At 44.8% G+C, this 21,213-nt stretch overlaps 1 protein-coding gene across 3 annotated transcripts in view; it reads left to right on the forward strand.

The window, feature by feature from the left end:
• ARHGEF26 (Rho guanine nucleotide exchange factor 26) overlaps positions 1 to 21,213 on the forward strand; it is a 445,885-nt gene that overhangs the window by 84,316 nt on the left and 340,356 nt on the right. For all 3 annotated transcript variants that reach the window (XM_029615042.1, XM_029615040.1, XM_029615041.1), the window contains exon 5: positions 9,753 to 9,913. In XM_029615042.1, coding sequence (XP_029470902.1) covers positions 9,753 to 9,913 — 161 coding nt within the window. The remainder of the gene's footprint in view (positions 1 to 9,752; positions 9,914 to 21,213) is intronic.

The following is a 21,213-nucleotide window of genomic DNA, read 5'->3' on the forward strand; positions in this document are numbered from 1 at the left end:
AGGGAATTGCAGCTTCTCAATTCGCGGGAGTGGAGAATGTGCAGGTCGATTTTCTCAGCAGATAACAGCTCGATCCTGGGGAATGGGAACTGTCTCGCGATGCGTGGAACCTCATTTGCGCCCAGTGGGATGTGCCGCAGTTGGATCTGATGGCAACCAGGGCGAGCGCGAAGACGGACAGATTTTTCAGCCATCGGCAAGAGCAGGGCTCGGTGAGTCTCAACGCACTGCGGCGGTTACTTCCCCTACTACCCCTAACTAATCAAGCTTGATATTTCACTTGGATGCAGCTCCATCACTGCTCTCTACATTTATGGTGGGGGTGGAAGGGAAATAGAACCAAAGAGCTAAGAGAAACAGATAAGTATGAGAAAAAATGTGTGAAGCTTGCTGGGCAGACTGGATGGGCCGTTTGGTCTTCTTCTGCCGTCATTTCTATGTTTCTATGTTTCTATGTCTGTTCCTGGCCCACGGGAATTCTTCTGTGCGCCTTTCCTCCATGGCCCCTCATCGGTCGACTTCTTCGTTGCATCGAACTCCATCCTGGCAGGGTGGTTCTGGTGGCACTGGAGTGGCCACATCACCTGTGGTTTGCGGATCTGATTTGCCTGGCTCTAGAGAGTCCATTGCAACTCGCTCATCTACCGCATCTTCTCCGTCAGGGGCCCATATTTTTGGATCGGGAGGATCACTTCTCTCTCGCGGCCTGGCTTTTGAGAGTCGACGTTTACGCTTGAAGGGTTATTCCGAGCTGGTTATTTCCATGCTCCTACAGGCTCGCCATCCAGCCACGTCTATGGCTTATGTTCGCGTTTGGAAACTGTTTGAGGCATGGTGTCTCTAACGCTCCTGCAATTTGTTGACGGTGGACGTCATCCAGATGCTTGAATTTTTGCAGCAAGGACTTGCTAGGGGGTTAGCGTTTAATTCCCTTCGGGTTCAGGTGGCAGCGTTGGGCGCCTTGCGGGGTCGGTTGAATGGTGCGTCTCTAGCTGTCCATCCGGATATTGCTCGCTTTCTCAAAGGGGTTAAACATCTGCGTCCGCCTGTCCGGCCTTTATGTCCTGATTGGAGTTTGAATCTAGTTCTCCGGGCGCTATGCGAAGCCCCCTTTGAGCCTCTGCGCAGGGCTTCGTTGAAGGATCTGACTTTAAAAACAGTGTTTTGGTGGCTATTTGCTTGGCCCGCCGGATTTAGGAATTGCAGGCATTGACGTGCCATGATCTCTTTCTTCGGATTTATGACAATAGAATTTCCCTGCACACAGTTCCCTCGTTCCTTCCCAAAGTGGTTTCGGCCTTCCATGTCAATCAGGTGGTGGATCTTTCCGGTTTTCCGCACTGGGCTCGGGATTCCTCTCAGGGCAGGGACCTTCATCTATTGGATGTCCGGCATATTTTGCTGCGCTACCTGGAGGTTACTTATAATTTTCGACATTCGGATCACTTGTTTCTCCTGTTTGGGGGACACAAACAGGGTGACAAGGCGTGTAAGGCAACCATCTCTCGTTGGATTAAGGAAGCCATTGGCTCCGCCTACATTTCCCGAGGGCGTCAAGTGCCATTGGGTCTCAGAGCACATTCAACCAGGGCACAAGCAACCTCTTGGGCAGAGTGTCAACTCCTGTCACCTCAGGAGATTTGTAGGGCGGCAGTGTGGTCTTCTTTACACACTTTCACTAAACATTATCACTTGGACGTTAAAGCTGATGATGAATCGTCCTTTGGTCAGAGTGTATTGCGTGCGGGTCTTTCGGGTTCCCACCCAGTGTAGTGTGGCTTGGGTACATCCCACTTTTCTGGACTGATCTGGGTATGTTCAGGAAATGAAAATTGATTCTTACCTGCTAATTTTTGTTCCTGTAATACCACAGATCAGTCCAGAGGCCCACCCCTTTCTTCAGATACCGAAAGACTGCATTGCCTTACGATTTGCTGTTTTTTTAATTACGGAGCTCCATGTTGACAGAGTTACTCGATGGAGCAGTTTCTGAGTCTGTTAAGGCCGAAGGTTGTCGTTTTTTTGTTTGGGTTTCAACCTTGGCCGCTAGTTAGTTCTGTTAGTGTGGGCTTGGGTATAGGCCAATACTGAGGGACTGCAGGTGGCACTCTCGTTATGTAGCAGTGCCCAAAGTTCTAATTGTTCTCTGACTCCACCTGCTGGTTGGGATACACAACCCACTTTTCTGGACTGATCTGTGGTATTACAGGAACGAAAATTAGCAGGTAAAAACCAATTTTCATATCTACCCCACAGGTTTTAAGTGCTTTAGTGGTAGGAATAAATTGTCTCAGGAGTCCATGACTTTATTCATAAATACATCATGGACCAAGAATGGCAGATGAGGGCATGAATACAAAAAGCTCATCCCTCACCACATTTTTATTTTATTTTTTCTGAAATTTACAATTAACACAAATATCTTGTTACAGAATTACAGAGGTATAAAGGAATTACAACATAAGATATAGGCATTATATTTACATAGAAAAAGTAATTTCTCCTTAAACCTCTGATCATTAAAAGGAAATAAGGGGGAATCAAGAAAGAAGTGAGAAATCAATTATACAGGAAAACAAAATTGAAAAGAAATTAGAGAAAACTAAATGCCTCAATATAACTAAGAGCCAATACATCAGAGAATATTCTAGGGACGGTAGTCCAGAAAAACTTGAAGCTGCAAGGATTCAAAATAAATTAGCATTTTGATATTGAATCATACATTTACAAGGATAACATAAAGTAAACTGGGCACCCTTCGATAAGACCTCGGCTCTCATGGTCAAGAACTTCTTTCTCCGAATTTGAGTTATTCGGGTAATGTCCGGATATATCCACAGTTTTTAGCTGTAATACATCATTAATCTATTACGGAGAAAATATCTAAATACTGTATTCTTATCAACCAGAAAAGCAAAAGAGACTAATAAAGTGAGTCTAGTAGTGATTTCCAAATCTTGAGAAGATTCCAAAATATTAGATAAATCTGTAGTAACATCTTGTGGTGAATTTCCTTCATCAGCTTGAGCTTATGGCAAGAAAAAATCCCTTGTGATTACAGGCATTGCTGCAGTAGATATCTTTAAATCAGATGATTGATAATTCTTAAAGAGATCTATAGGTGGTATTAATTTTATAAAAGGGAAATTCAAAATTCTGAGGTTTAAATTTCTCAATGAATTCTTATGTTTTCATGCTTTTTAGCATAGTTCGAATCAGACTGAACCAGTCCAGTTTGTACTTTTTCCACAGCGGTAATACGAGTTTTCATGACTTCCAAATTCCCCTTCTGAGATTGAATTTGCTTTTCTATGGCCAAAGTCTGGTGGTTTGTATCTAGGGAAATTTTTGTTAAGGATGAAATAGCAGATTCAAGAGAAACCAAGGAGTTCCATAAGGTGTCCATGGTAATAGTTGATGGCTTAGACTTAGATCTCACAGCCAGAGTTCCCTGGATGTTTGCTTCTAGTTTTCCTGCATTAACCTGCCCCAATATCTCAATAGGGGCAGGAGTTGAGGCTCCTGACGGCAGGCCCAACAAACTGACCAAACCTGCAAAAGGAGGACTCCTCTCGGCTACAGGGGCAATTTCATTTACAGCCATCAAGGAATTGAGACCTCCATCTACCGCCTCAGTTATCTGCTCTAGTGTCGACTTTAGTTGACTCACTTCCGACGCCACCAGTAGGGACTCTTGATGTTCGAAATACCCCACTTGGGGAGAGGATGATGTATTTGGTGTGCCGGGGCTCAGTGAGATCTCATCAGCCAGCAGGGTTGGCATTCGCTCCATGACCCCTCTCACAGTGGCACTCACTCAGGGCAAAGAATCTGGCATCAGCATGAAGAAGCTCTCGATCCGAGGTTGTTGTACAGCTGGCAAGGCAGAATCTAGAGAGGTCTCCCTTACTGTAGCCTTTCTCTTTGTAAGTGGCATGATACTCAGGAAAAACGGCAAAAGGTAGCAGGAGTGTTCCTCTGCACAGCTTCCTCAAGCGGTAGCTATCTTGACTCCCACATTTTTAAAAACAAAATATATTTTAGAAACAAATGTTATGTTTTAAGTCCTCTTCCTTCATTTACCTGTACATAAGAAACTCTTCTGAGCTTTTTGTCTCCTGTCCGGCCTGCTGCCTTTGCCGTTCCCAGCAGCAGGTCAGAAAGAGCTTGGAGTGGTCGGAGGACCATTCAGAGACCAACCTTGCGTGGTTGGCCTTGCCAAGGCTGTGCAGGTCAGCGGGGGCCTGGGCTTCCAGTCCTAGCCCAGACGGGACTTTGTCTCACCTGACTCGGCGCTTCCTTGGAGCTCTTCTCATGCATGTAAGAGGTGCCACTTTCCTCCTGCCGGTGGGGGTTGGAGGGGGAGGAGATTACAGGGGCATCAAGGTTTTGGAAAAGAGAGGAATGAACAAATGGGGAAAGGACACGTGAGAGAAGATCAGGTGGGGAGAGGGAATGAGAGGCAGACATTGGAGAAATGGGTGTGAAAGAGCTGATCGGGAGAATTTGTTGATTAAATCTGAATGTTCTAGACTTGACAGGACAGTATGTTGTATTCCCTATTCATCTAGGAGAATGAATATTAGAGACATTAATTTAGTCTTATATGTTGGGGATCCATAGGAAGGAACACTAGGGAGCGTTCCCGATCCCCGGGAGAAGTGTGCCCTTGGGCCCCAGCAAACCAGGAGAGGAGCTCCAAGGAAGCACCGAGGCAGGTGAGACAAAGTCCCATATGGGCTAGGACTGGAAGCCCAAGCCCCTGCCGACCTGCACAGCCTTGGTGAGGCCAACCACGCAAGGTTGGTCTCTGACTGGTCCTCCGTCCACTCCAAGCTCTTTCTGACCTGCTGCTGGGAACGGCAAAGGCGGCAGGCCGGACAGGAGACAAGGGCGGACGGAGGCTCTAGAGTAGCAGACGTGGAGACTTGGGATGTAGACTCAGATGTGGAGAACAAGCAGAGATCAAAGACAAGGAGTCTAGGATGAACAGAAGGTATAGATGAGGAGTATCTTGGAGTAAGGACCAGTTCTGGTTCATGGTGGTCGGGGCCAGAGTAACGAGTAGACAAGAATCATCTCGGTGGTAGCATGGAAAAGACAGATCAGACTTCAAGCTGGATTCTATAGATGTGAAGCTGGAACTCCAGGAGAGTAAGTAGACAAAGTTACAAGTGCCCACTGCCTTTAGATAGGCAGAAGTACCGGAAGGACACGGATGGAAGTCCAATGAACATAGCTCAGCTGATGGAGAGTTGATCCTGAAGGCAACTATAACTTAAGAAGATGGTTGATTCAAGGCTGAAAAAGGCAGTATGAGGAAGCTCAGGATTGCTGCTTCCAGGCTTGCAAGACCAGACAAATGAAGTCTCCATAGCTTGGCGAAGAGAGAGTTGCATCTTGGAAAATTCATCAGTTGCTACAGGCTCCCACAAGGTGGCGAAGTTATTTGTAGGAACTTGATGGTCAGTAGGTGTCGCTGTGGCACTTGTATAAGGAACTGATCTGTTGAAGGGGATACCCAAATGACTATGAAGATGAAGTTCCCTTTAGGACTAAGTCAAGAGCCGCTTAAGGTGGATGGAGCTTCAAGAGACCAGGCTCAAAGACAGGAGAGGATTTCAATGGGTACGCAGTGAACCCCCACAGATGGAAGGTCAAATGCAGGCGATGGTGAACGTCCCTGCAGAAGTAAGTCACTGGTGGAAGACACAGGAATTGGCAAATACTCAGTGACCTCGTAGAGCCGTACAGACGGCTTTCTGGGATGATTCGCTGAGTAAAGGTCATAAGGAGGAACGCAGGAAGGTGAAATCTGTGAAGAACCAACCTGTAACCCATAGCTGGAGTCGCTACTTGCGGAAGCAGAGAGATGTATTAAACTGAAGATGGCCCCAAGGAAAACACTAGGACAATGCAAGCAGGGACTGGGTTGGAAGAGACAAGCTGTAGATAGGTCTTGGGTGCAGGCACCTCCTGCAGTTTGTATGAACCCAAAACCCAGAGTGTTGATGTGGAGTACACTTTAAATGGAGCGTACTCCCTGATGCTTGAGGACTCTTGACGTCGAAGATACTGGATGCTAGATGTGGAACCTGGGTGCAGGCGCCTCCTGCAGGTCGTACAGAACCCAGGGAGCTGGACCACATCATAGTGGGAAGAACAGAGATGATTCCTAGAACAGTAGCAAGCGACCCCTGCAGGTCGAGAGGGGTTCCAGGACTGGACTTGGAGTGAGTCTGGATGCAGGCGCCTCCTGTGGGTCGTGGAATCCAGACCACTGCGGAAACATAACTAAGGAAAGAGAAGGAAAGGTTTGGTTAGTAGCAGAATATTGAATGTCCAGGAACTGGGAATGGACAGGCTGGAACCAAAAAAAGGTTTTTTTTAGCAAAACTGGCACCTCCAGCAGGTCGAAGGAATACTCAAAAGGTTAAGGACACAAAAGTTCTTGGATCAAGAATTCTGGAACAAAGCATGGGCCCAGTACTGGAACATGCTCACCGAACACATGGCCTTCACAATCTATTGGGGATCCGTAGGAAGGAACACTAGGGAGTGCTCCCGATGCCCGGAAGAAGTGTGCTCTCATGTTTTTAAAGACCTCTATCATATCCTCCCTCAGCTGTCTCTTCTCCAAGCTGAATAGCCTTAACCTCTTCAGCCTTTCCTCATAGGGGAGCTGTTCCATCCCCTTTATCATTTTGGTTGCCCTTCTCTGTACCTTCTCCATTGCAACTTCTCTGTACCTTCTCCATCGCAACAGAAACCAAGAATGATAATTACTGTAAGTTATAACTACAGTCCCATACATTCCATGCTAACATTCTTTATCTGTTCGGAAAATGTGGTTCATGGTGAGGGAACAGGCACTCTGCTTAGATCCTTCCCCTGCAATTTTCCCTGGCCTCCGTATTGAGCATGGAAGAGCCCCCATTACCTGCAGTGATTTCTGTTCCTGTTCAAGTCAGCTGTAGCCCCAGGGCTTTGAAGAAGATGCATATGCTACCAGAGGTGATTCACCTCAGAGAGTAATCCAAAGGGAATTGCCCTGGAGGACCCTTTGGATGTAATGTGGAGGGAATGCTTTTTGTTTTGGCTCGGGGTGATGTTGGAATAGTGGTTTGGGATGACGTGTAGGTTCATTGTGTTTAGTTAGGCTTCCCTGTCCTGTGAGAGAAGGGGGATAGAGATCGTCTTGAGCTTTTCTGGGGTTTAGTACTTGTGAAGTAGGAAATATATAATGGGGGTATGAGCTTGTATATATTATGATTATGCATAATGTATTAATTATTGTATTGAAAGATGTATGTATTTTTTAAATGTTGTAATGTTTGGTGTATTATTATTTAGATATGTAAAGACTGCACTCCTAGTGAGATTGGGGGTTGTGACTGACAGAATGAGGGATTTTTGTATTTGTTTTACTGTGCAGTTTTGATGTATTATGTTAATACAAGCCGTTAAGCCCGTTAAAACGGGCTACATCCCTCTGTCTCTCACCTCCCCCTCATTCTCTCTCCCCTCACTCTTCACCACCCCCTACCTCCCTCCCTCACTCCCTCCCCTCTCACTCAGTCCCTCCCTCCCACTCAGTCTCACTCACTCCCTCCCCCCCTCCCTCTCACTCACTCAGTCCCACTCACTCTCACTCAGTCCCCACTCCCTCCCTCTCCCTCAGTCCCACTCCCTCCCTCAGTCCCACTCACTCCCTCCCCCTCACTCAATCCCTCCCTCCCACTCAGTCCCTCCCTCTCACTCAGTCACTCCCTCCCCCCTCTCTCCCTCCCTCTCACTCACTCAGTCCCACTCACTCTCCCTCAGTCCCACTCCCTCCCTCTCTCTCCCAGTCCCACTCCCTCCCTCAGTCCCACTCCCTCTCACTCAGTCCCCCCCTCTCCCTCTCACTCAGTCCCACTCCCTCTCACTCAGTCCCTCCCCCTCAGTCCCTCCCTCTCACTCAGTCACTCCCCTCCCACTCTCTCTCTCCGTCCCTCCCTCCCACTCAGTACGTCCCTCCCTCTCTCTCTCTTCTCCCTCCCTCGCTACTGGCCGCTACCACCGCCCGCCGTCGCCGCTACCGCCGTCGCCGCCACTCGCTACCTCCGCCGCCGCCTGCTACCGCCGTCGCTACCGCCGTCGCCGCCCGCTGCCGGTACCGCCGCCGCCGCCCGCTGCTGCCACTGGACGCCGCTATTTTTTTTCTTTCTGACGCTGGCTCAGACCGACGTGCTCGCCCGCACATGCGCGGTAGAGCTGGTCTCTACTGCGCATTTGCGGGCCGTCGGTCAGAGCCCATTTATAAGGTAGATGTTCTACCACTTTGAGTCTCCTTTGGAGGAAGAACCCAGTTTTTTAAGCCTAAAAATAAAATAGAAATGATGAGTCTCTTTTTTTTTTTTTTTTTTCCTTCTTCTCCACATTCCTTCTCTCTTCCAGCAGCATGGCTGGGGCTGCAGCCCTCTGGCGGCCTTTGCAGTCACTAGGCAATCATTTTAGTTGCCTGAGTGAATGGTCTCCCAGGTCTTTTCCACCCCTTAATTGGCTATAAAGACTTGGCAAGAAAAAGCTCTAAGAGCCTCTATGCCAGTGTTTTCCAAACCTCTCCTGGAGGCACATTTAATTAGTCAGATTTTCAGGATATCCATAATGAATATGCATGAGATAGGTTTGCATGTTTTGGAGATCCAGGGTATGAAAAATCTATCTTGCGTAAATTAATTTTAGAAATTCTGAAAATTTGATTAAGTGCTCATCTAGAAGAAACTTAGGAAACACTGCTCTATGCAATGAACAAATCTCTAATCAGATTCAACTACCCATTAAAAACACCACCACTAAAATTATTTGATAGCATCATTCAACCATTTCTCCCAAATGTGGGTATATTATAAAACACTATATGACTCTCTTTGAGTGATGGTGTTAATTATATCAGCTACATGAGATGAACTGTTTTATTTTTGTATAAGCTTGTTTGTTTATACAGCCATGCTGGGTTTGTTGTCAGCTGGTGGGCTAAGTTTCAATATGGCTATAGATGTATTTAATTCCTTTTCAGTGTTTTTAGGTAATAGGGTTTTTGGTTAGGCTTTACAATTATCACTATATGTGTATTAAGAGTTATTTTTTTTAGGGGAGGGGGCATCATAATGTTGCAGCAGTCCACATGCATTTGATGATAAATATTCTGCTAAATTACACTAGTTTTCAAGGCATAAGGTTGCTTTGGAAATTATTCCGACAAAACTACCTGCACAAAATTATGCCTGCTATTATATGCAAAGAAATTATTTTTTGGGGGGGAAATATTTACATGCCAACTTTTGAAAATGGAAAAATAGCTGTAAGTGAAAATCCCTACCCATCCCTACCTCGGAAACGCCTCTACTAGAACTAGGTAAACTTGGGTGCATAAATTTGCCTGCCTACTAGGCAGGCAATGTTATAATAGGTCATTTTTGAGGATAATGTACCATTTTACTCTTGAATATGCCTTTCAAAATTACCCTCCCTGAGCGTGCTATTGTATTCTGTGTTATATATGAAATTTAACTGGCTCTGAGTTCAAGCTACAATGAAGAGGCACAAGTTAAATCTGAATAAAATTAATACCTGTGAAATGCTAACTGTGTGCTTTATATGTAATTTATATCATGTGATTAACCGATTTTGTATGATCTCTTTGTATCATACTTTTGGGCACTGTTTGTGGCAAGCTATGAAATAAAAATAAAGTTGTTGCCTTGCAGGCTATTTTTGAAGTAATTTCGTCTGAACGTTCATACTTGCTTAGTCTGGAAATTTTGATCCGGATGTTTAAAAATTCCAAACCACTGAGTTCCACAATGACCAAAACTGAAAGCCATCACCTTTTCTCCAACATCTCTGATGTCTATGAAGCAAGCAATAAGTAAGTGTATCATTAAGGACAGGGTTTATTTCTGGTAGAGCTTCGTGAACAAAAGGTTGTGTATATATATTCTTAAAGGGACACAATCTATTACGCATAGCTGCTCTGATGCAGTAGGTTTTATGGGTAGAGTATTTTGTAGCTCTAAATAAATAATAATTAAAGTTATTCACATTTTAATGCTTTGAAACAATAGTATGCATCAAGAGATCCATATTCAAAGCCATTTAGCCAAGTTATTCATCTAAATGGCAACTTTTTAAATATTGGGAGACTTATCCAGCTAAATTGTAACTGGATAAGTCATTATCCCGATTTAATATTAGTTGGATAAAAAAGGAGTGTTCTGAGGCAGGACTACATTATCTGGCTAACTTAGCCAGTTTCATCAGATAATTGGCTAAGTTAGCCAGATAACTTTAGACCTGCTTTAAAATAGGTCTAAAGTTATACAGCCTCATGTGGCTGGTTATCCGGTTAAGTGGCAGTTTAAGTGGTACTATCAACATTTTTTTGTTTAAAGTAGCTTTCAGTCCTGTGGCCTGATTCCTTCCCCTCCGCTCCCCAAGATCTTATACTTGATTCTGCTGGGCCGTGCATCCCCCCCCCCCCAACCCCTCCAATGTTTAAAAAAAACCAAAACAAAAAAAACCTCATAATGCACAGGTCCAAACGCCCCTTCCTATTTGTTTTTAAATTTAAATATTGCCTCTCTTTCCTGCTCCTCCTCATCCACAACCTCTGAAAACCCTGACTTCCCACCCCTCCAGGCCAAGAAATTGCCAGTCGGGAGCAAGGTAGATACCTACTCCACCCTTGGCATTTCTCTAGCTCTGATAGAGAAGCACTGGAAGCGTAAGCTACCCGTTAGTTTATGCTTCCAACACAGTTGCTATGCTGGAAGCATAAACTGAGGTGTAGTTTATGCTTTCAGTGCTTTTCTGTCAGAGATGTGCTAGATGCACCGGAAGTGGGTAGGTACCTTCTTCACTCCTAGCTGGTCATTTAATAGTCACGGGGTGGGGAGGAGAGAGGTGGCAGCCAGGGTTTACAGTGATTGGGGTGTTTAAATTTAAAAAAACAATAAGAATATGGGTTTAATGTGGGATGCTGACTTGTGTATTATACATTTAGGGGCAGGTTTTTAATCCTACGCGCGCGGGGTACATTTGCGCACGCTACCCAGCGCACACAAATGTACACTCGATTTTATGACATGTGTGTGCTGCCGTGCGCATGTTATAAAATCCAGGGTTGGCGCGCGCGAGAGGGTACACACTTGTGCACCATGCGTGCGCCGAGCCCTAGGGGAGCCTCGATGGCTTTCCCCGTTCCCTCCTCCCCACCTTCCCCCCCTTCCCCTATCTAACCCACCCCCAGCCCTACCTAAATCCCCCCCACCTTATTTTATTTTTTACGCCTGCCTCTTGCAGGCGTATCTTGCGCGCGCCGGCCTGCTGCCTGCGTGCCTTGCCCCGGCACAGCCGCTATGCTTGAGGCCTCGGTCCCACCCCCGGACTGCCCACCCCCGGACGCGTAAGTTACGCGCGTAACCCTTTGAAAATCTACCCCTTAATATCAAAGGGTTATGGGGGTGGTGAATGCAAGGCCCAAAGGCATGTTTTAAAAAAAAATTGTCAGTTCCACTTAACCTGTTATCTTTGGAACTCACCTGGCCATATAACTTAAAAACCTAACCAATTATTTTCAAACATAGCTGGTTATAAGTTTTCTGGTTCCAGATTTTCAGGACAGGTTGAGCCAGTCCTGCTTTTACTTCCCTACATGCAGGTATTTATAGTCTTGCTTTTCTTAGAGAATGCAATAGGGAAATCAGAATAAATCCCAGTATGCAATGAGGTAATATCAGGACTGGATTAACCTGACCTGAAAATCTGGAGCTAGTTGGCAACCCTAATATCCAGTGGGACATTTATTCCACTGAGTATCTGGGGCAAGTTATCTGGCTAACTTTAGCTGAATAACTTGTGCATTTGCTGGCTTTCTGAATGTGGACCTTCTAGTTTTTTGTCAACGGTCTGTAGTTTGCTGAACTAAGTTCTAATTGATGGCTATGAATTTTGTATGGTTTACAATTTCCTAGTACGAGATCTGTAGTTATGTTTTGTCCCCCATACCCTCCACCTCCCCCCCCCCCCCCCAAAAAAAAAGATCTGTTCAACAGAACTCTTCACTCTGTTAAACTGATGTTTGTTTGATGGATGCAATATAGTACTTTATTTTTCCAATCCATAGAATACATTTGCAGTGGTGTGACAGAAAGGGTGGTTTCATTAGTAGCTGTCACATAGTCTGCGTACCGCAGGGCATGCATGACATTGAAAAAATATGTTTTGAAGGGGTGGGGGGAGGGGCACGGTATATGGATGCACTGAAATGAATCTGACAGGAAAGCTTTTAGGAAGCATATCAAAATGAGCTGTGTTGTTCTGCTGCTGTTGTTGCTTTGGGTCATTCTCCTTGCAGTCCTCAATGAGTAAATGGGAATTCAGTATATTGAAGCAGTTTCATGTATAGATTGAAAAAATTAAAAACAGTTAAAAAAAAAAAAAAAGTCAGGCATAACTTTCTGAACAAAGGTGGGGGGGGGGGGGGATTTAGTTAGGGCTGGAGGGTGGGTAAGGTGGGGGGGGCCGGAAAAAAGTTCCCTCCGAGGCCGCTCCGATTTCGGAGCGGCCTCGGAGGGAACGGAGGCAGGCTGCTCGGCTTGGCGCGCACAGGTTGCACAATTGTGCACCCCCCTGCTTGCGCCGACCCTGGATTTTATAACATGCACGCGGTAGCGCACGCATGTTATAAAATTGGGCGTAGATTTGTTCACACTGGGTTGCGCGAACAAATCTACGCCCGCGCATAACTTTAAAAATTTACCCCTGTGTGTATATGTGCATAGATATCATGAAACTAAGAAGAGCATCATAGATTAAAAATTGATACAGTTTTTCCAAAGAAAAAAAACCAATTGCCGGAAGTTAATTTTTATTCCGCCATCTTTTTAAAGGTTTAGGCGGTAATTTTTAAACTTGTGCATGCATTCGTCACCCTGCACCCGGGGACGCAGCTATTTTATAACTTATGCACACATGTTATAAAATATCCTTACTGTGTGCATATGTGCACCTGATTTTAAGTGGACGTGCGCCTAAGCATGCAAATGCCACTTCTGTGTAAGTGTGTGGGGGGAGGAATTTTAATAGACATGTGCCAATGCCATTACCAGTTTTCTCAGTTTGCCCAAATAACCGATGAGACTTCCAAACCCCCCAGTTTAAAAGCTTCCCTTCTTCCCTGTTAGCCCCAATCCTTAAAACCCCATCAATCTATTTATCCATAGCAGAAGTAAAGTTACGCAGCAGAGGACCTCAGCCGCATAAGTAGTTATGCGCTATTTGAAGTTGAATCCAGGAATGCCCACATCCCATCCCTTTCTTGGAACTTTACATTTGTGCACACAGCAGGATATACTCCTACTTGGGTGGCTTATAAAATCCGCTTGGCACATGCCAGCCTGACATATTTGCGTATCTCTGGGTTTTGGCGCATATTGGGCTTTTAAAATTCGCCTTATAGAGCTTAAACCTGGATGTGGAAGCAGTCCATCTGCATGATTTCTGTGTACAGCTATAAAATAAGAAAACCTTCATAAAGAGCTGGGCTGATAGAGTTGCTCAAAAGAAAGGGATGGTTCTATAATGAGGCAGGATGAGTTGGCTGCTTCTGGCGGCAAAAAATGCCCGTCACTGTGGTATCTGCCTCACCCTGCCTGCTCCTGCTGTGGCTGCCGACCCAGGCTGGCGGCGGCAGAAAAGAGGAGGGTTGCCGTGGGCCAACGCCGTCAGAGGCCAGGCCGGCGGCATGGAAGAGGGAGGAGGGCTGACAGAGGCCAGGCCAGCGGCGTGGAGGAGGGAGGACGGCCGCCGGAGGCCAGGCTAGTGGCGCAGAAGAGGTCTGGTGGTGGCTGAAGGGAGGAGAGATGGGGTGGGGGCATGTGAGAGGGGCGCCATCTCGTCCCTCACCTCAGGCAGCAGATTGCCTTGAGCCGCTCCTGTCAAAAGAGAACTTAATTTATCTTGAATAAGATGTTTTGTTTGGTTACTTTTGAATTTGGAAGTTTACCAACCGGTGCACCTGGATTTTTTTTTGTGCTACTGACTTGAATGTGTCAGCCAACTGATACTCATAGAGCTGGTATGCTGTGTAATTCCCAGCCCTCAGGCTCTTTCTATGTTTAGCCAAGAGAGGCAGTCTAATAGAAATGAGAGAGCATGGAGAAGCCTGCTTCAATTTCAAGGCAAAAATACTAATGCAGTATAAATATTTGTGCATGTATATATGTCTGTATATATATTTATTTATTACCAGTAGGATTATCAGGATAATTTGTTCTTTCTTATGTCAACACTACAGAATTAATAATTCAATTTATATGTAATATATTGCAAGAGATCTAAAACCAATAAAGGTTGTTACTGTAATCAATTAAAACTGCTCTTTATCCCAATGGCCAGGTGGTACTTTATAGACTAACCAATTTATTGAGGCATGAGTTTTTGAGGACAGTCTACTTTCTCAGATGTTCCCTGGTGTGTCCCTTATATTTCACAGCAGGAAGCCAATGTATTAACCTCTGGGATTTCCCCAGGTTTTTCAGATATTTCATGTAAATGAGCTAGGTAGTAAATCTTTGCATGAAATTTTCCTTTGAGGATTGTACAAAAAAAATACAACCCCAAAATACTCAATGATTCAATTATCTTTTTTACAAAAACCAGCCCTTGAAAATGTTTTCTTGTGCCAGTTTTTGCTAATTTCAAAATTACCAAGCTACTTTGCATGATCTTGCATTACAGCAGCTCATTAAAAATTTAAATAAAGTTTCATGCATGGTGGACTATGCACAAATATTTTACTATTCCACAGGGTAAATTTTGCAAAAACTTTTATTAATAGGGCTTTCCACCTAGAACACACAAAAATCCTATTCTGTGCCTGTTTGTGGAAGTTTTTGCAATTTATTACATGAGCCTGAAGGATAGAAGGTACTTCAATGGATTTAGGGTTGATTGAGCTAATGGGAGTGTGCTGCGTATTATGACTAGAAAAGCTGGTGTACTATGTTGGTATTAACATTTTAATTAAAGGCAGTTAAGTCACCGAAGAGCAACTTATTATTTTTACATACCCGCTGGATGTGAAGGTCCCACCATGGCTTGTCATACTTTTTAAAGTATTAATCTTAGAATGAATTCAGAAGCATACAAGTACAATGCTTTGACACCATTAGTGGAAGAGTGTTCCTTAAATATGATTCTCCTGTAAAAAGTTCTATTCATTTGAAGCAAGCCATACTGTTTTTTTCAATAAGAATTGTTTTGAGAAATGCTTGCAGAACAGTTTTTGATGCCTTTTTTGGATGTTAATGGCCAAATTTACAATGCACAAAGTTTTTTGTTTTTTTTTATAATTAGGTCAGCTGAATGGAGCAGTTACCATTTTAGCATGCTTGATACTGCTGTACACACATTTATTGTGAGTAAGGTAAAAATTGTGACCTTTCCATTAGATAGCAGGAGACAAGTCAAGTTAGCTAGTTAAATTTACTTAAATGTATTTGTAAGCTTCATTAATGTTTTTGAGTTATGATTGCTCCATTTTATAACAAATCCATTACCCTGGATACTGCATTTGAGATGTGCTCATCTCTGTACCTGTGACCTTATAGACGACTGGAAAGGTTGCTTTCTGACCTGGAACAGTTTATCCTAGGCATTTTATAACTAATTTGGCTTACAAGATTGTGAGGGACTCTCATGAAAGCTGTAATATTAGGGCTAGCAGTGTTTTTCCATGGTTGACAAATAAAACCAGGAAATCTGGCCCTCAAGAATTGACATTCTTCTCAAAGGACAAGCAGGATGGTAGTCCTCACATATGGGTGACATCACAGGATGGAGCCCAATCACGGAACACTTTTGTCAAAGTTTCTAGAACTTTGACTGGCACCTACTGGGCATGTCCAGGATGGCACTAACCCTGCAACCAGCAGGGGTCCCCCTTCAGTCTTCTTTTTTCCGTGCAGCAGTAGCCACGCGGGTTAAGGAGCTCCACAGAGATTCCTGATAGGAATTTTCCTCACGGAATTACTTCATAATTTACTACCCCCACAGGGCCTATTCGATTTTTGCTTCCGCGGTGGTCTGGTAAGTTTTTTACCCGATTCCAGTCGATTCCTGTCGAGCTCTGCCCTCACGGTCTGCTGGCCGTCAACCGCACCACAGCTAAAAATTTTTCAGAGACCATGACGTCGGGGTTCCGTCGATGCCGCGACTGCACTCGCACAATGCCATTACTAACCCTCTCAAGGTCTGTGTAATGTGTCTCGGGAGCGAGCATGATGTCCTTACTTGCACCAAATGTGCCCTTATGACACCTAAAGGTCGCAAGGCCAGAATGGAGAAAATGGAACTTCTCTTTCGGTCACAAACTCTGACGCCATCCATAGCCTCAACGTCATCTGAACCGACTCAGTCTACGTCGCGCCAGTATCGGGCACCGACCGTTGTCCGTCCAGCATCGACTATTTCAAGGCCATCGACGCCCTCTGTTCCTCTTCAGGAAAAGGACCGAGGAGACCGTCGAGAACAGCATCGACATCGACACCGTAGGTCTCAGACTGTTGATGCAGGCAAGTCCTCGACATTGCCATCATCTGAGCTGCCGCCGAAGAAAACCCGTCCACCATCCCTATCTGGCTCCAGGTCATCGAGGCAACCTTCACCGGGACTGGTGATAGGAGCCGCGATTCCACCTCCAACAGTGGTCCCTCCGGCTATGCCTCCACCTCCTCCTCCGGCATCGGGGCATCACGCTCCAGGTTTCCGAGAGGAGGTGGATCAAATGATCCAGGAGGCCATTGGCAGAGTGATGCAAGGCTTCAAGATGCCTCTGATGCCGGTGCCAATTCCTGAACCGGCTACAGATCCAATTCCTGTAGCGCTCCAACCACTACTATCAAGGATGGAAGCACTGGATCCGGGTTCACCGATGAATACGGTGCCCTCCTCTCCAATCCCTCTTTCATCAGCAGAAGAAGGAGAAACACCGTTACTCCCTCCATCGGGAGTCCTACCGATGCCCTGGCCATCGCTGTCACCGATTCAGTCTTTGCTGCCATCAGTGCCGCCGACCCGACCATCGATGCCCTCTGTGCCACAATCGATACCACCAGTGACTCCCTCGATGCCCAGACCTGGACCTTCAGGGATACCAACATTCCATCCCTTGGAGGATCCTAGGGGTGCTGGTGATGAGACCTATGATACCTGGACCAATGACTCCTCCCAGGACACTGATGATTTACCATCACCACCCTCTCCTACCGAAAGTAGGAAGTGTTCTCCCCCAGAGGACTTGTCCTTCACCAATATTGTGAAAGAAATGTCTGAACTAGTTCCATTCCAGCTTCAGACACAACAAGATGATAGACACCAGATGATGGAACTTCTGCAATTTTTAGATGCTCCAAAAGAAATCATCTCTATCCCTATCCATGATGTCCTCTTGAATCTTGTGAAGAGGAATTGGGAGCATCCTGGTTCGGTGGCACCAGTTAACCGAAAAGCAGATTCCACATACCTGGTCCAGTCGACTCCAGGTTTCCAAAAAAAACAATTGGATCACCATTCAGTGGTTGTTGAGTCAGCCCAAAAGAAGGCCCGACGCTCCAAGCCTCACTCCTCTTTCCCTCCAGGGAAAGAGCAAAAGTTCCTGGACTCTATAGGTCGGCGTGTCTTTCACGGGTCAGTGCTTATATCCCGCATTGCCTCTTTTTTTTTTTTTCTTTTCAATTTTTTATTTAATCTTATTCAAAACCAAATACAACTATTTGTTTACAACATACAGATGTGCTTATTATAAACTAATACGGAGTAAGACAAAATTAATAGGAAAATAATATACATCTGATATTTAAGGAAAAATCAGAAGGGTAATAACGAAATTAAAGAGCGGAACAAGGAAAACAAAGAGGTATATATCTCCTCCTTTAAACAATTGAAAAAAAAGAGTGTCATCTAGATTTCTCTATTTGCATCAAGCCCTATTGCTGCGGATTCTAGGGGATGGGATTCAAGAAAAGCTCTAAGTTGTGATGTTTCAAAAAAATATATACTTTTGATTATTATAGAATATTTCACACCTACAAGGAAATTTAAGCAACATTTTCCCACCCTTGGATTCTACCTCTACTCTCATATTGAGAAATTTTCTTCTTCTATCTTGTGACATTCTACTAAAATCTGGATAAATTCGTATTTTATCACCGTGGAACATAACTAAGCGATTTCTCATATAGAGCCTTAATACTGTCTCTCTGTCAGAAGCAAAGGTAAATGTTACATGTAAAGTAGATCTATTGAATATTGGTGTTTCAACAGAGGATTCTATTAATTCAGCTAAATTTAACTGTCCTTCAACTGATTTACTCTTATCAACTATCCTATCTCCACAGCCTTCTCCACAGCCTTCTCCACAGCCGGTCCTACCTTATGGAACTCCATTCCCCCAGATCTTAGAATGGAACCCAGCATCTCAACCTTTAAGAAAAGACTCAAGACCTGGCTGTTCACGCAGGCCTTTCCTAACTCCAATATTAGTTAACCCTCATCAATCAACACACGTCGCTAGCAATATCATTAATAGCCATCTCCTACAATGTTATTATATGTAATTATCTGATCTTCATTTTCCTTCTTACTCCAAGTTCTATATTTCCTTGTTACATGTAACTGCTCCTTCTGCACTATTGTTCAAGTTGTTAAGTTTATTATAATTGCACTCCTGTTTCTTGTGAACCAGCATGATGGGACAATCGTCTTGAATGTTGGTATATAAAAAAACTTAAATAAATAAATAAAAATCTCTTGGCAATACATAATAAATTTTTGATAAGACAGGCAATGATTGTTCTAGCATTTTCAATATTTGTACAAGATATTCTTTAAACATATCATATGCAGAGATCATATCATGTCTTAGAAAATTAAGAATTCTTAAATTTAAATATTTTAATGCATTCTCAATTCCCTCAAATTTCTTATCAAATGTTATCTCTGCTTTGGTAAATTTTTGCTGCCAAGTTTCTAATTTTTCCATTTTGATCCCCATTTGGTTAATCTTATCTTCATTTTTACCAAGAGATACTTCAATGTTTTTAAAACATTGATTTGAATCAACAGTTAATTTAGTTAAATTCATAATAGCTCCTTCTAATGATTTTATGGCAGTCCAAAGTGAATCCATCGTGATTTCAGTGGGTTTGTCCAAGGGGAGTATAAACCTTGAGCAAATCCTGTGTCCAACTTCCCCTCTGCAGCAATAGTTTCCTCTACCTCTCCTCTGGGTTGTGGTCTTAATTTAAGGAAGTCATCTGATAACATTTGAGGGGGATGAGGAGTGCTTGGTGCTCCAGGGCTCAAAGATATTTCGGCCATGGGGTCTGATACCCGCTCCATATCAAGACCCCCAGCGGCCATCTCCTCTGGTGTTTTTCCAGATGCAGGGGTGAAAAAAGTTGATATCTGCATTTGCACAGGCTCTAACAAGGGAGAAGATGAAGCCATCTCCCTTATTTTTGCCTTGCGTTTTGTGTGGGGCATTCATTTATAACACAAACTTCCCACTCCTCACTCTTAGATTTTTTCTTTTATCCTTCTGAATGAAGGCCAAAGGACATTAAAAGAGGATAAATTTTAAATTTTACTCACAATCAACAGGAGGTCCCGAAATTGTAAATTTTCCCACAAAGGCGCAGGGGACGGCTTTTCAAACACCAGCAGGTCCCTCCCTTATGACGTGGCCCAATCAGGAAGCGTTATCGCCAGAGTCCACCCGGGCAGGCGAAACTCCACCTTACCCCGATTTTCCAAGTAATTCAAAAAGCGCTATTGACCAGATCCGCTGGGTCAGGCAAGACTCCACCTTACCCCGATACAGGTAATTTGTAGAAGAAAATACTCTCACGCGTCCCTCAGCCTCAAGTGAATAGTACAAGGGGGACCGGCTTTTAAAACACCAGCGGGTCCCTCCCTTATGACGTGGCCCAATCAGGAAGCGTTATCGCCAGAGTCCACCGGGGCAGGCAAGACTCCACCTTACCCCGATACAGGTAATTTGTAGAAGAAAATAGTCTCTCACGCGTCCCTCAGCCTCCCCCGCATTGCCTCTTACCAACTTTATATGACCCAGTACAATAGAGTCCTCTTTAAACAAATGCAAGACTTTGCCGAGTCCCTCCCTCAGCAATTTCAAGAGCAATTACTTGCCCTGGCTCAAAAGGGGTTGGAAGCGGGCAAACATGAAATAAGATCAGCATATGACATTTTTGACACCGCTTCCAGGGTATCAGCAACAGCTATTTCTGCGAGGAGGTGGGTCTGGCTAAAATCTTCAGACCTAAGCCTTACCAGAAAGGCCAGTCTAGACAGCCTCGCAGACAAAAACCACAGACAACCCCTCAGCCAGGTCCTGCATCTGGTTTTTGACTCTTTCCCAGAGAGCAGCACGCAGCCTCCACTAATGCATGTACCAGTGGGGGGATGATTGTGCCACTTCAGCAACATCTGGCACACAATCACCTCAGACCAGTGGGTTCTTACCATAATCACTCAAGGTTATCATCTCAGCTTTCTAACCATTCCGCCGGACTCCCCACCTCGGTTGATGTGGGGAACATCTGACCACTCACCTGGAACAGGAGGTTTCCCTCCTTCTCCAGTCCAGAGCAATAGAACCAGTGCCCTACTCCCAACAAGAATTCTGATTCTATTCTCGGTACTTTCTAATCCCAAAAAAGTTAGGTGGCGTTCGCCCGATCCTAGACCTTTGTGCCTTAAACAAGTACCTGCAAAGATAAAATGGTAACCTTGGGTTCCCTCCTTCCCCTTCTGCAAAGGGGAGACTGGCTCTGCTCTCTAGACCTCCAGGACGCTTACACATACATCGCAATAACTCCATCTCATCGCAAATTTCTGCGATTCCTTGTATGCCCAAAGCACTATCAATACCGAGTGCTACCATTTGGCCTGGCGTCTGCACCATGAGTCCTCACCAAGTGCCTCGTAGTAATAGCAGCATTCCTCAGAACTCAAGGTGTCCACATCTACCCCTACCTCGACGATTGGTTGATCAGGGCTCCCACACAGCAAGCTGCTCTGATGTCCCTACAGCTCACCTTGCATACCCTTCCAACCATATGCGTGGTCCCTCAACCCCACAGTAGC

This window comes from Rhinatrema bivittatum, chromosome 9 (genome assembly GCF_901001135.1).
Source record: "Rhinatrema bivittatum chromosome 9, aRhiBiv1.1, whole genome shotgun sequence".
NCBI classification, from domain to species: Eukaryota; Metazoa; Chordata; class Amphibia; order Gymnophiona; family Rhinatrematidae; genus Rhinatrema; species Rhinatrema bivittatum.